At 39.0% G+C, this 15,752-nt stretch overlaps 1 protein-coding gene across 1 annotated transcript in view; it reads right to left on the bottom strand.

Moving 5' to 3' along the window:
• The window catches only part of LOC121389999 (cyclin-dependent kinase 11B-like), a 44,809-nt gene extending 32,797 nt beyond the window's left edge, over positions 1-12,012 (bottom strand). Inside the window, exons 1-4 of the mRNA XM_041521692.1 lie at positions 11,953-12,012; positions 6,764-6,922; positions 5,010-5,191; positions 798-1,038 (exon numbers count right to left, since the gene is read on the bottom strand). Coding sequence (XP_041377626.1) covers positions 798-1,038; positions 5,010-5,191; positions 6,764-6,915 — 575 coding nt within the window. The 5' untranslated portion in view covers positions 6,916-6,922; positions 11,953-12,012. The remainder of the gene's footprint in view (positions 1-797; positions 1,039-5,009; positions 5,192-6,763; positions 6,923-11,952) is intronic.
• Positions 12,013-15,752: the final 3,740 nt, after the last annotated feature.

The raw sequence follows: 15,752 nt of genomic DNA, 5'->3' as shown, positions 1-15,752 counted from the left end.
CAATGAGCAATTATCGAAAAAATATTATCCAACATATTTTACCCCGATGTTTTTATGTTTGAAACAATAGTATTCCATCTTTTATTATGGCGGTGGGGCTGGCTGACATGCTTAAGCTTATATTAGGACCTTTCTCAATAAATAAAAAAAGACACATTCATATAAACTAGAAAAAGAAATGTTTTATTTAACGACGCACTTAACACATTTTTTGTATGGCTATATGGCGTCAAACATATGGTTAAGGACCACACAGATACTGAGAGAGGAAACCCACTGTCGCCACTTCATGGGCTACTCTTTTTCGATTAGCAGCAAGGGAACTTTTATATGCACCATCCCACAGACAGGCTAGTACATACCACAGCCTTTGATATACCAGTCGTGGTGAACTGGCTGGAACGAGAAATAGCCAAATGGGCCCACCGACGGGGATCGATCCCAGGCCGACTGCACATCAAGCGAGCACCTTACCACTGGGTTACATTCCATCCCTTCATATAAACTAGATGACAGACTGAACATAACGTAACAGGCCTCTGAATATTGCAAGAGTGATGGTTTCGTTCGTGCATCACTCGCGTAAGTATAGTTAGCGTAACCCCATTTTTTGGTTACTAAAAAACAAAAAGGGTTACACAAATCTTCAATACTCAGAGACCTGCATAAGTTAAAGGGGAATAGAAAACAAAATTACAGTGATGTGGAGTAGAGGGAGAAACATGCAAGAAGAGGAGAGAAAGAAAACAAGACTTGACAGAGAAATGTTTTTAATTTAATTAAATTCTCTATTTTACCGTTCATCTAACGATTCTTGTCTCTTTCTCATCTCTCTGGCTTCCTTCGACTCGTCCCGCAGTTGCCGCTCTGCACTGGTTTCAGCCACTCGGTCCCGGCCTATCTTGCGTTCGCGCTCCAGGGGTCGTTCACGCCCAGGGTTCCTCGGCTGTATCGGCACAGCATCTTTAAACTCACGTCTGTCGTGACTGTGCACTGTGTGGTGGCCCCTCGGGGCCTCGGTGTGACCGGGGTAAACCCCTGCAAAGAAAGTGTTAAAGTTTTGGGTTTTTTAACGACATATCCTCCATCCCAGGTCAGTTCGATCACTGGCCGAGCCTGAGATTGGACCTGGGACGGACGTGTCTGAAACCACTGCGGTATACGGGAACATAAATAGAGTTCCGAGTCCAAGTCTAAGTTTAACGACACCATTAGAGCACACAGATTTATTCATCCCCGACAAAGAGGAGGAATGTTCCATTCAATTTCATCACAAGACACTGCTGAATAAAAAATCTGGTAGTTGAGACCATTGTTCAGAAAAAGAAGTTTGTTTTGTTTAACGACACCACTAGAGCACACTGATTATTAACCATTGGCTATTGAATGTCAAACATATGGTAATTTTGACATATAGTCTTAGAAAGGTAACTTGCTACATTTTCCATTAGTACCAAGGGATCTTCTATATGCACCATCCCACAGACAGGATAGCACATACCATGGCCTTTGATATACCAGTTGTGGTGCACTGGTTGGAATGAGAAATAGCCCAATGGGCTCACCGACAAGGATCGATCCCAAACCTACTGTGCATCAACCGAGTGTTTTACCACTGGGCTACGTCCCACGTGCCCCCCCTCCCCCCCCCCCACTATTCAGATAGCAGTTTAAGCTGTCATTCACCAAATCATCAAATGCAAATAAAAGTTGAATTTCTCAAATATTAGGGTTCACCTTGTCCATTGCCAAATTAGCGAATTACTAATCTGTATACAAAGTGACTTCATCATTTAGTCTGTGGCTAATAAAATATTTCTTAAATTAACCATGTTTTAATAATTTTGAAGGAAATACTCTATATATTTTTTTTCCCAATGGGAACCCTGATTAGTTTGTTACTAAGTCACCCAAATACTAAACTCAAACCTCATATTTTCCTTTGTACATCTACTGCCATTCTGTCTGTGGCTAATTCAACTGAATTAGACTGCCGATTTATGGACCAAATTGTCAAATTGCTAATACATGTATTTTGGGGGCTCCCATTAAAACTCCAAGAGTGCTGCCACTATATTATATCATCTCGCCTTCATGTAAAATTCTTTAATCCCATTGGTTGTTTGCCGTTGGACAAATCCCTTATCCCCCTGTGGGCGGAGCCAAATTCTCTTATACCCCGTCTGTAATTTCCAACAGTATCCAGCCGCCCCAGTTAATGCTAAAGCAATAATTAGATTATAAATAACATTGATAATCAACCAAGTATACATAATTAATTTTATTTTTACTATAAAATACACTATTTCAATACTTTTAAAAGCTGCAATGTTGAACTCGGCCACCTAATTACGGTCGTGGTGTTATTGTATTAATGCGCGATTAGCAACAGTTGTTGTTGTTGTTTTGTTTTTTAATATTTTTATTTTTTTACTACATACATTTCTAATATAAAAAAAAGTGTTTTTTATTTTTGTTATTAATATCTGTTTCAGACAATTTCGTATTACAAACATTTGAAGTTAAAAACTCGTTTATCGACAGAACTATTTTTCGTCACTGGCAAGTGGTTTCGTTCGCGTCCGCGTGGTACGGCTCCGTTAATAAATTGTTAACAATTATTTTCTGGCGTTATTTTGATTATTTGGCTATATGGTTTAACATGTCGGCAAGATAAATTCGTTGTAGAAGCATCTCTCGGGGTATATGGCTTTTTATGTACCCTCTGTGTGCTCTTTTACTCCCTCGCCTTCGGCTCGGGGTAAAAGAACACACAGAGGGTACATAAAAAGCCATATACCCCTCGTGATGCTTCTACAACTTATAATATACACTTCGTTTATCGATTAGCAGCTTTAATCAATCATTCATTCCAGGCAAACAAATTTGACTGCAATTTATATACAGTTGAATCCCGTTGGCTTGAACCCCATCTCCGTAACATCAGTTAGAAAGTTGAATTAAATACATATTATTTTGGCAACTACAAACTTAAAAATTTCATCAAGGTGTTATATAGCAAAATAGCACAGTGAAGGAATTTATTACAAATTACTCTGAGTGTGTGATACAGAAGCCCTTGTCAGTATTAATTAACTGTGTGGTTGCTGAAGTGATGACAGCTGAGTAACTCGCCCATTGTTTCATTTAAAACTGTTCAGAGTAACGCTTTACGCCAAGGCCATTTTGTGCACTAATTGTTTGATTGGTATCACGGTTCATTAAACAGGTACCGTACCACTAGCTGTACTTGAAAGATCATTACCGATAACCAATTAACACACAACTTGACAGGTATGGTAAAGAAGGGATTGCATGGCTATTGTTGCGATTCTCTGATTCATCTATAGCTCGTTCCACTTATATAATTAATCCAAAGGTTGTAATAACCAACTGCGCAAGTGCAGCAATTGTTGGTCCTTTTCAGTGGTTTTCCATTTAATATTTGATGGATCACCAGTCGAGGGAAATATAGCTAATAACACAGACAGGACCGATAATTGGTTTTTGGTTCGAGCATTGTGGTGTGATCAACCCTTCCGAGGTCGAGCCAACGAGATTTTATTGTATATTTATTGCAGTTGATATACAGACTCCCAGGGTTTTTTTCAATCTGAACCTCAGGGTTAGGCTTAAGATTAGGTTTAGTTTGGAACTCTGAATAAACATTCTGGAGTTATGGCTAGCTCCTTTACTTTCCATAATTTTCCACAATAGTCTCAATTATTACATGTAATTATTTCGATAAAATTAAAATAAAATTCGCCAATTGTTTATAAAATTTGTAAATGAATGCCAGAGCTAGCCTGCTAACTCAAAATTCCACACATACGTATTTTTTTAATTCTGACAAAATGAAATTCTATGACGGCTAAGGTATTTCCAAGACCCGTATGAACTATGTTATGGTTTGGAAGGTAAGTATGGCGCATTTTCCATGTGTGTAAAAATGATTGATTTTAATTACACAGTGACTGCAAACCAAATTTATGTCAAATGGACACACTGCTGTAGATCTCACTAATTTGGGCACAGTGGGAACGTTTGTCTTTTTTGGGCACAGGAAAGTCGTTTTAGAATTATCAATGTTCAGAAATGAATTTCAAGTTATTTTAATCTAATAAACCTTAAACATTTCTGTGGGGGTTTTTTTGGTAAAATATTTTGAATTCAGTTGGTTTGTAGTTAATTTAGGTATAATTATTTTAAAGGGACATACTCTAGTTTTTAAACACTAAGACATATTTTTGACTATTATATCCGTTTTTATAACTGAAATCATACTTTACTTAGATTTTATTGTTTCGATTATCACTTTCCGTACATTCGAAGGGTCATCCTGGTGTTTTTAATATCACAAAATGCATTTCTCATATTTTTAAAAACACACGTACGTTTGAGAAGTTACAGTTATGGAGTCTAGTTTTAGTCTATTTTTAGAGGGTATTTTACCATTTCAAAGTCACAGACTCATGTTTCACTCAGTTGTAACTTTATCCAAATGTGTTACAGGTTTGTAGATTAACTAAACTTAGTGTTAATTTTCATGGGCTGAAACTAGGGTATGTCTCTTTAACTAAACTTAGTGTTAATTTTCATGGGCTGAAACTAGGGTCCGTCTCTTTAAGCATAAATGTATTTTAGGCACAACATGTATCACCTCAACTTTGATGCAATCTAAAGCTCTGGATGTTGATTAAAGGGACATTCCTGAGTTGGCTGCCATTTTTAAGATGTTATCGACTGACAGAGACTTTTTAACGATTTTAATTACATATCAAATATATGTTTCTGCATAAAATATTAGTGGCTGTATATTAAACGTGTTTCTGATCGTTCTAATATTTGTACTAGGTCAAATTTAATTTTATTTCCTAAAATATATTTTTCCGTACATACGAAATTATTTGAAGACAAAATACAGTTTTGGCTTCCTACAACTCAGGAATGTCCCTTTAACCATGCATTCACACCAAACACACTGGGCTCATGAAAAATAGACCAACTACCTCGGTTTTCGTGGTGTTCCCACTCCGTCCTCTCCATTCGGTCTCTGCGCACTCGACTTCTGCGCTCTTTCTCTCGCCGGTGTTCCTCCTTGTGGCGGTGTTTGTGAGACTTATCTTTCTTCCCCGCGTGCGACTGCGGAGGCTTGATGTCCAACTCCTCGTGTTCACTAACACCGTCGTCTCTGGAAAGGAAAGGAATGTTTGTTTAATGATTTGCATTTTTCAAGCCATTTTTCAAATAATCCATTTGATTTTGTTCAATTCATAATGGCGGCAAAACTATATACATGTAAGTCAAAGCATAAAATTTAATGTACGAATAAAAAAATGTGGGACGTAAAACAAACGAAACAGAAGCCTAAGTGATACCAACAGTACATAAACACCTGTCTTTAAAGGAAGGGACAATTAAGGCATTTGGCCTGGTATGCATTGTCAACGATATGTAATGCACATTATTGCTTAATATAACAAGTATAATTGTATAGTTAATTAATAAAACAGTTAAATGTGATGGCTATTATATTTAACGGGAGCAGCCATTTTGTACCATCCCAGTGAATACACCCTCTGGAGAGCTGGTGGTTACATAAAACACCTAACGTGTCATGTCAAGAATTAGTCTTCGAACTGAAGAAACAAAACATACCTGATTTTTGCGGATGCATCGCAATGTTCTGTAATAATATCCATCCCAGTAAGCCAGCAACAAGTATATTTTATTTTTCAATACAAAATAAGCCACCATTGTCAGTGTTGAAATAACTGTATTATGTTTTGTACATAAATTAAACCAGGTACTGAAATAATAATCGAAATGTTTTCTTGGTTAATTGGTCTTTTCTTTCCGTGGCCTGTATCTGTGGTTCCTGATTGGCAGGTGTATATTTAGACAGTCCTCAGACACTGTGTCTAGACTTGCCTCTTTTATTAAGATCACAGGGTATTGTGTGATAACCGTGCAGACACCCCTCAAATCGTAATGGACATTATCAGCCATCCTGCTTTATTACCGTAAATAATTCTGTAAAACCTTTGATTAAGTAGATTTTCCCATCTAAAATCACAAAACTGACCATTTACGTAGTCCCAACGAAAAGAGAATTATCACTTCGGTATTGTGAGTGGTCGTTTTTACTCGAACGTACCCTACCAATAGGCCTAATAATATGCATTTTTTCTTTGGATCTTTTAAAAGAGAAAAATACTATAACTCCATTTCGTTCTATTGATGCAAATTGAAATATATTTAGTTAAATAGTTTAATGGCTGCCCCCAGTTAGCAGGAATAATCATGTTTTTTTATTAACTCTAAAATTACACGTTTTTCATTTGTTAAAGTGTCAGTTTGTGTTGGTGGTCCGGGTATGCATCTTTCCAACACATAAGGCTCTTGTTTGAGTTGACTGTCCCTTTAATAATGTCATCATCATCAATGGTTTCTTGCAAATGTGGATACAAAGATGTAAGCCAGTAATAAAATTTGTTTTTGTTTAACGACACCACTAGTGCACACTGATTTATTAATCTTTCGCTACTGGGTGTCAAACATTTGGTAATTTTAAAATTTAGTCTTAAGAGAGAACACCCGTTACAATTTTCCATTAGTAACAAGGGACCTTTTATATGCACCATCCCACAGACAGGATAGCACATACCACGGCCTTTGATATACCAATTGTGATGCACTGGTTGGAATGGTATATAGGTCAATTGGCTGTAAACCGGTAATGCCGCCCACCACTATCGAGTACCTGTCTTTAATAATAATGATGTCGTCGTCAATGGTTTCCTGTGAATGTGGAGACAGAGAAAGATGTCGTCCTTTCACATGATGCTCTGCTTCAGGACTTGGTTCGAGTTCACCCTGTTCATATGCACTATCAGCACCGCCTGAATCAGACATGATGCCTCTAAAAAGAAAAATTTAAATTGTTATCTGTGAACACTGAAAGTGAATATTAAAGTGTGTGTGTATATATATATATAGAGAGAGAGAGAGAGAGGCACTGATTTTCTGTTTCAGATTTTTCCCTTTTCCGTTTCATAATGTTACAAATTCCGGTTTTTTCCATTTTAGTATTAAACAAATTCTGTTTTTGTTTTACAACCACACACACACACACACACACCGCAATTAATTGCTTGTATAAAATAAATAACTATGCAATGAGGCAAAACATGTCAGTATAGTTTGTATTTATTTTTGGTTTAAATTTAAACACGAATACGCCACAACACAGACTTCGGACATTTTCGGTTTTCTTTACGATGTGATCGGGAAAATAATTACAAACAATCACACTATAAACCACTTCCCTTGTATAATTTATTTTGAACAAAGCCTGGCATACAATATGCAATTACTGCATTCCTTTGTGAGATCGGAAGTATGGCAATGCCACAAATGTTAAAAATTAATAAGCAAACATAACATAGTATATCTTTCACTTGAGTAAATATCGGACAATTTTAGCTCACAATGTTCGGTTTTTCCCATTAAATCGCCGTGAATAAGCGAAGAAAACACGACTGGTAAAACGTCTAGATACTCTACATTAAACATTTGGCATAACATTCAAAGGTACTAGTGTCATAGCGTAGCACAGGCAGCTGTTGGTGTCCATAGTTTCTAGTTCGAAAAATTAATTTTAATTAATCAAATGCGCTATTTAAAGTTAAATAATGTTTTGGAAAAAAATCGGGAATTCCGTTTCAGATAGGTATTTCCACAATTCCGCGATCGCGGAAAATCATTGCTTCTATATATACACACACACAGAGACACATACATACATATAGCAGATGAAATTAAGTTACATTAAATATTGTTATAGAAGATTCCGGTGTCAATGGTAGGCATGCTAATTTTTTGTTTGTTATTGTTGTTTTGATTTTTTACTCAATTTGTTTCTTTTATTAAACTACACATAATGCTGAATGGGAAAAATCTCTGCCTTCACATTGCTTTAAAACTATTTTTATTTTCATGTGCATCTAGAAGGAGAAGTATTATCATTTAAATTGGCAGACCGGTGCAAGGGCATTCTGATTTTTGGATTGCACTAAAAACACACATAGGATGATGTTGGTAACGAGCGATCAAAGTTATACAATAAATCAAAACATCTAAATTTTGTCATGTACTGCATGAGTAATAAATTAAAAATAATTAGCTCACAAAAATAAATACCGGTACTTGCAATAACGACAACAACACTATTTTTCAATAATTAAAGGCGGTATCGTTAATTTTTCAATTTGCAACTATACAAAATGTAAAGTGTAAGTAACATGAGTTCTATATTTGGTATAAAGTTTTATCTACGTATTTTAATTTTTATACCTGTCACAAGTACTGATGTTCTTGCAATACTAAACATAAACATTGCATACGGAAATGGTATAACGGAAGTGGGTGGCGATATCAGTCTTCCAGTGCGGTCTCTACAAATCATAGTCACTTCATACCCAAGTCATATCATACCATCCATTTCGTACCATGCTGCCTGGTCATTACGTACCCTAGTCATTTCGTACCTTGGTCATTTCGTACCATTGCAAAAAGTCATTTCGTACCCTAGTCATTTCATACCATTGTGAAGTCATTTTGTACCCAAGTCATTTGGTACCCCAGTCATTTCGTACCCTAACTAACCAACACATTAAACATACATAGTCCTTAAAGCAGGTGATATGAATACATTTCAGGTCCAAGATAATCTGTATAGTTTTCTATACAATTTTCATCAAACAAGAGAAAAGAACTTAGAGGCAGATTACTTGCACAGTTGTATGGAAAAATATGTCTACGAAGGGAAACAGTGTTTCTACTCAGTTACCAGTCGAAATGGCCGAATATTACTTATTTGCATCTTATTTGTTTAAGAAATAACAACAATTAAAAATTAACTACCTTACTGATTGCCAAATTAGCCAACTGCTAGTCTTTATACAAAGTGGCAATAATGTTTAGTCTTTTGCTGATAAAATATCCCTTAAATTAACCACAAATTTGTAATTTAATGTTATTTTGTAAAAGACACTACCAGGGTGATTGCTATAAATTGTTATGCCATGGTACGAAATGACCAAGGTACGAAATGAATTTTTGCAATGGTACGAAATGTCCAGGGTACGAAATGACTAGCAACCATCTCTACTTGTAGTAAATTACATACTTAGTATGTGGGATGGACTATAGGCTTTCCAGACAGTTCATCCACTGGACAATTCGTCCACAGACAATTCGTCCACTCACCTCGGACAATTTGTCCACTCGACTGCATTTTTTTCAAACATATTAATAGTTATTTCTTTGACATTGTAATCATTTCTTAACATTATTTTGTGGTATACTATAACCAAAAAAGTAAAATAGAGTTAGAATTCAACATTACTATCCAGTTTTTATTAACTGTTTGTATTCATTATTATGTGGATAATTCGTCCACGGACGATTCGTCCACTCGCTCGTACACGATGTGGTAAATAGGTAATGCAAGCCTCTGCGTCGGAAGACTTTATTACCCCTCCGTCCATACACCCTGAGCATGCTGTAACCTCACTGTGGTGCTGGGGTGTAACATTCTCTTTGAGTATGGCCAATACAGCACACATTGAAATTTTGAGTAAAAGTCAGTATCTATCTGTGATATTTGTATTTTTGCACAATTCTTTACAGTGTTTTTATTTAAATCTTGAATTTTTATATTGATGTTGATCATCACCTTATTTGTTTGCATTGCCATAGTTTGACACCCAATAGCCGATGTATTTTTCGTGCTGGGGTGTCGTTAAACATTCATTCATTCATTCCGTCCATACAGGTAGTTAGCGGTGCCGCTTTGAAATAAGGTGTGTTGTTTTAGACGCTACTGGATCCAACTTGGTGAAACAAGCGTAAGCAGTAATAAGCCTACATTGCTAATTACTTCACGATATCACAATAGAGTACACCTGTACACTTAATTGGTAAAGCAAACAGAAACCAAACAAGTTGAAAGGGAAGGGCTAAAGATTATCTTTACTGGGCATATTGTACTAAAAACATCCTACGACATGTAGCGTGAAAGGCGTACATTATAAAAACAAATAATAACTGAATAAATAGAAACACCAAATAATTATGTCTGCAGAGCATTGTTACAAAAACATCTACCAAGCGTAATCTAATGAAATATCATTTATGACACAGCAAAAAAAAAACGGGGTAAAATATATCTAATAATTTATTTAGTCCCCACGTATATGTAGTACACATTATTTAGGCCGTGGACGAAATGTACTGGGGAAATAAAAACCCAGTGGACGAATCGTCCGGAACTGATTTTGTGTAGTGGACGAATCGTCTCGAGTTCCTCAGTGGACGAATTTCAGAGTATGACAAATATTTTGAAAAGTCACTAGCCACAGGGCTAGTGGGTTTGTGAAAACCACTAGCCCACCAAGATAAAGCACTAGCCCAAATTCCTGATCAATTATAACTGGATTTTTATATAATTTTTGTAACATTACACATTTACGAGTATAACAGTAAAATAAAACAAACACTTAAATCATGTTGTAACTTTCAGTTTTTTGTCGTGTCGTATGTGTTGTCTTTTGTCAAGTGTGATCCATCGTCATTGTCCCGTTCCCCCCCCCCCCCCCCCCCCCCCGGGGAAAAATAATTGAGCAAACTCTTGGTTGGTATCTAAACACACTATCAAAATAATTAAAGTTAAATGAGGGTACGACAGTGTGACACACGGTAATAGATGGTTCAGTGTATTTGGTAGTTGGTTATATATTTAGGGCCTACTATTTATGTCGCCAGGAACGGTGATGCCAAATACAGGGCATTATCCCGTGTCAGACCGATATCAAAAGAATATAACGGCGACATCTAATCCGTTGTTAATTGATGAACAAAAAAGGTATTATCTTGTATCGGCAGCTGTGACGTATTATCCAAACCGCTACACGTAATAGGCCAAGCCGAGTCATTGCATATGCGGTTACCATTAAAGTAAATTGTTTTCCTGATTGCCGATAACCACATGTTAGCGAAGTGTTAAATTAGAAAACAATAGGTAAATAAAACAAACACTGAAATTCAAAGCATGACTGGGGTTTACTTGATTGAGATTAACCTGTCGTCGCGATTGGTGATTTCCAAGTTCTTAGCCTAAAACATATGTGAGAGATTAACTACCACGTGACGTGTCTAACCAATCAAAACACGCATGTCATTAGACTTTATTTCCTGTGCCAGAAACTTGAAAGGGAAAGGTAAACAATGCATGCTGTAACTGTGACGATGTAGAGATAGCATGTTACTGCAGTTTGCAGACCTAGCTCAAGTGGATTATTATTATATACTGATTGCGTTGTTGATATTATTCGATGACAAACGTCACAATCAAATTTATTAAACGAAATTTCAGCCGAGAGAAAAAAGAAAGAAAGAAAGAAAAAAAACCACGATCGAGCGATGCCGAGAGGAGGGGGAAACCACTAGCCCACAGGGGCTAGTGGTTTTGCGTTTCTCACTAGCCCGAACTTAAAAACCACTAGCCACGGGCGTCGGGCTAGCGGATTTGTCGAACTCTGCGAATTTTCAGTGGACAAATCATCCGTGGACGAATTGTCCAGTGGACAAATCAACTGCATCCCGACTATAGCATGGGAATTTGTGTAAAAAAAAACATTTCACGATTTGCGTTTGGACAAAATACGGGACAAACTGAATGGTAATTAAAGGTAGGAAAATAATTTATCATAGTTGTAAATACAATTTTTTGGATTTATTATTTATTTATTATTTAGGTTTGGCTGAAAATCTCAATTGACTATTTCAATTTGATTCCGAAAAGTTGGATCCGTTTATATTTAGGTCGATTTTGACTACAAGTCTTACTAAATAAACAAAACAGATTTTTAAAGAGACGAAATTACTTACAACACAGTGAAGTTCAGTTAAAAAAAACTAATTTTTTTAAAACGTTGAGCCAATCTTTTAGCGGAACCGGAAATAGAAAACATGAAGAACAGTATTCGTAATTTCGTCAGTTGACAGCGCTCCCTAATTTTATAATAAACAAGGATCTTTTGCTGGAAGTTCTTCATCGCTTTTGCCCGAATGCAAATGTTTGCCCCTCCAAAGGGTAGGGGTGGAAGTTGACCCCACATACTCCCCACCCACCCACACACACTGTAATGCTTTTGGGACGTGAGTTAATCTTTTTGCGAGCGCTACACCAAGTCACCAAATTGGGTTCGAACTTAACGACGGCGCCAACGGCAATTTTTTCCCAGATAAAAAATATTGCCGTTGGCTGTAGTGTTCATCCCCCCCCCCCCCAGTGATAATTGTTATAAAAGTTTAAAACTGCCGTAGGTATACTCAAAACTGCCGTACGTAGGTGTGCATTTTGCTTACGAAATAAAAAAATTTAACTTTTCGAAACTGCCGTAGGTAACAGCGTTGAACCCTGCACCAAAACAACATACATTTTTGATATTATGCAATATAAGTCAAAAGATGTACATGTATATGACGATTATGAATATGCCATTATAACATATTCAATACCGTATTTTTGCACAATACTGATCCTGAAATGAATGTGGCCAAGAATTAAAAACGCTGGACTGGTCACTGTAAATGGCGCGACATGTGTTGATGTAGTTTGCCACCAAAGTAAAAACACAAACTGACATGGTGCCAAGTGAGCAATGACACTAAACAAGTCAGAGTCTGTTAAAGTTTGTTTTGTTTAATGACACCACAAGAGCACACTGATTTAATAATCATCGGCTATTGGATGTCAAACATATGGTTATTTTGACATAGTCTTAGAGAGGAAACCCGCTATATTTTTCCATTAGTAGCAAGGATCTTTTATATGCACCACCTCACAGACAGGATAGCACATATACCACTGTCTTTAATATAGTAATCGTGGTGCACTGGTTGTGACGAGAAATAGCCCAATGGGCCCACCGCCCGCCCATCAAGCGAGCGCTAAAAACCAATAGCTACGTTCCGATCCCTGACTCAATGTTAGGTGCCGTCTGGAAGTTATCTAGAGCTGTTCATGATCACGAAATAATGTTATGTACAACTCCGTTTACAAACGTCTGTGATTTGTTTTAGTATTGCTTCAAGTTGCATCCAAATAGAAATTGAGTACGTGGGTCTCTGTAATTATAACCAAAATGGCCAGGGCTACGTAATATTTGAACGGCCCCTTAAAATTATTACCGTCATTTACCGGCCTCAGTGGTGTATAGTTAAGCTATCGGATATAAGGCTGGTATCCATTCAACTGATTGGGTTTAGTCTCGTTGCAACCAGTGCACCACAATGTGCTTTCCTGTCTGTGGTAAAGTGCATTTAAAAGATTCCTTGCTGTATTAGAAAACAAATTGCGGGTTTCCTCTGATGTCTACGAGTCAGAATTACCAAATATTTGACATCCAATAGCCAATGATTATTTAATCAATGGTGTCGTTAAAACTAAAATAAAAAATAAAATAATAATAATAAGGCTGGTAGGTACTGGGTTCGCAGCCCGGTACCGGCTCTCACTCAGAGCGAGTTTTAATACTGAGGTGTGTGTGTAATGAAATGAAATGTCGTCATTTGTCGCCGATACGTGAAAGCGGCCCAAAGGGGAGCTAATAGGTGATGCTTGTAATATCACGTCTTACGCAGTTACCCCCCTTGATAACTTTAAGCATATATATTAGTATAATATTTTATCGGTACCGGTCTCGGTGGCACCCTCCCGCCCCGGAATTGCTCACTGGCTATGTCAGAGGCCAAATCCGAGGCGGGCGTGCCCGACCTAAGTTGGATATGGGCACGTCAAATAGTTCCGCATTCTCGGTGGCGTCGTGGTTTAGCCATCGGACTTAAGACTGGTAGGTACAGGGTTCGCAGCCCGGTACCGGCTACCACCCAGAGCAAGTTTTAACGACTCTGTGGGTAGGTGTACGGCCACTACACCCTCTTCTTTCTCACTAACCACTATCAATTAAAAACTACCCCCCTGTCCTGGACAGATAGCCCAGATAGCTGACGTGTGTGCCCAGGACAGCGTGCTTGAACCTTAATTGGATATAACCACGAAAATAAGTTGAAATGAAAACGTTTATCGGTTTCTCTTCATATGGCACGCGGAGCATATTTAAAGGGTGGGGGAGGCAGGGGCGTGCGCAGGAAATTTTGCAGGGGGGGGGGGGGGTCGAGGTGTCTGGCGAAGCCCGACACACCGAGCGCCGCAGGCGCGAAGCCCGTGGCGGGGGGTCTGGGGGAATATGATTTTTTTTTTCGCCTTGAGCAGGGGGGCCCCCCCCCCCCCCTCCTGCGCACGCGCCTGGGAGGGAACACTCAGTGCCATGGGATGGAAATTTGAGAGCCCTATGGGTTAGATTTTTTCTTTCTTTCTTTTTTGGTTGGTTTGGGTTTTGGGGTGGGTGTTTGAGGGGTGGGTGGGCATGCTTACTCTAGACAATTCCAGGTGTTCAAATATGGCATATTCAACTTCTAGAGCCTACCTTTATTTTACTAATAGTAAAATAGTTTTAATAAATGTGTGTGTTTTCATTATATACTCTTCAAAAGAAGAAACGCAAAACCACATTGTCGTAACATTTGGAGAATTGATTTAATTATTGAATGGTGAGTCCGATAATTACCAAATGTTGCAGGATTGTTCACAATTCACTCTAGTCCATTGTGAGTAAGTGATAGGACACACCACCAAGGTCAAGGTCATCTGGACTCAATACCGGGTGTGGCCTCCGCGTGTGTTGACAACTGCCTGGCACCGCCTGCCCATTGAAGCAACCAGAGTACGGATGACGTCCCGGGGGATGGTGGCCCACTCGGCCTGCAAGGCTGCTGCCAGCTCGGGCAGGGTCTGGGGCTGTGGTTGTCGCTGTCGGAGGCGTCGGTCCAACTCGTCCCATAGATGCTCAATTGGGTTCAAATCCGGTGATATCGATGGCCAAGGAAGGACATTAATGTTGTTGTTCTGTAGGAAAGCCGTTGTGAGACGTGCTGTGTGAGGCCTGGCGTTGTCATGTTGGAACACTGCGTTGGCGTTGGCCATAACTGGAACGATGTGTGGCCGGAGGATCTGGTCAATGTAGCCCTGTGCATTCAGGTTGCCCTGCACGTGGACCAGGTCAGTTCTGCCAGTGTGTGAGATGGCTGCCCACACCATGACACTACCCCCGCCGAATCTGTCCACTTCCTGCACGCAGTTTGCCGCATAACGTTCACCACGACGCCTATACACGCGACATCTTCCATCATGACGTCGGAGCAGAAATCGGGACTCGTCACTGAACCACACCTGTCTCCATCGCAGTTGAGGCCATTGTCGATGAATCTGGCACCACTGCAGTCGGAGTCGACGGTGTTGTGGTGTTAAGATGACACCTCGAACTGGACGTCTGGCACGAATTCCTACCTCACGTAGGCGGTTCCGTACGGTCTGGTCGGATATCCTGCGCAAACCTGGTATTGCTGCGGCTGTGGAGGTGGCAGTAGTCAATCGTTCCCGAAGGTGGCGTACCCGGATGTAGCGGTCCTGCCCGGGGGTAGTGACCCGTGGTCGACCGGATCTAGGGAGGTCACGTGTTGATCCATGTTGCTGGTAACGGTCCCACAGTCTGGAGATGGTGCTTGGGGACACATGGAATGCCCTGGCAACGGCCGTTCTGGATTCGCCTGCGTCTAGTCGGCCG

This window comes from Gigantopelta aegis, chromosome 15, assembly GCF_016097555.1.
Source record: "Gigantopelta aegis isolate Gae_Host chromosome 15, Gae_host_genome, whole genome shotgun sequence".
Lineage (NCBI taxonomy): Eukaryota > Metazoa > Mollusca > Gastropoda > Neomphalida > Peltospiridae > Gigantopelta > Gigantopelta aegis.
The sequence above is the reverse complement of the archived record's forward strand: the minus strand, read 5'-3'. Positions and strand labels throughout refer to the sequence as shown.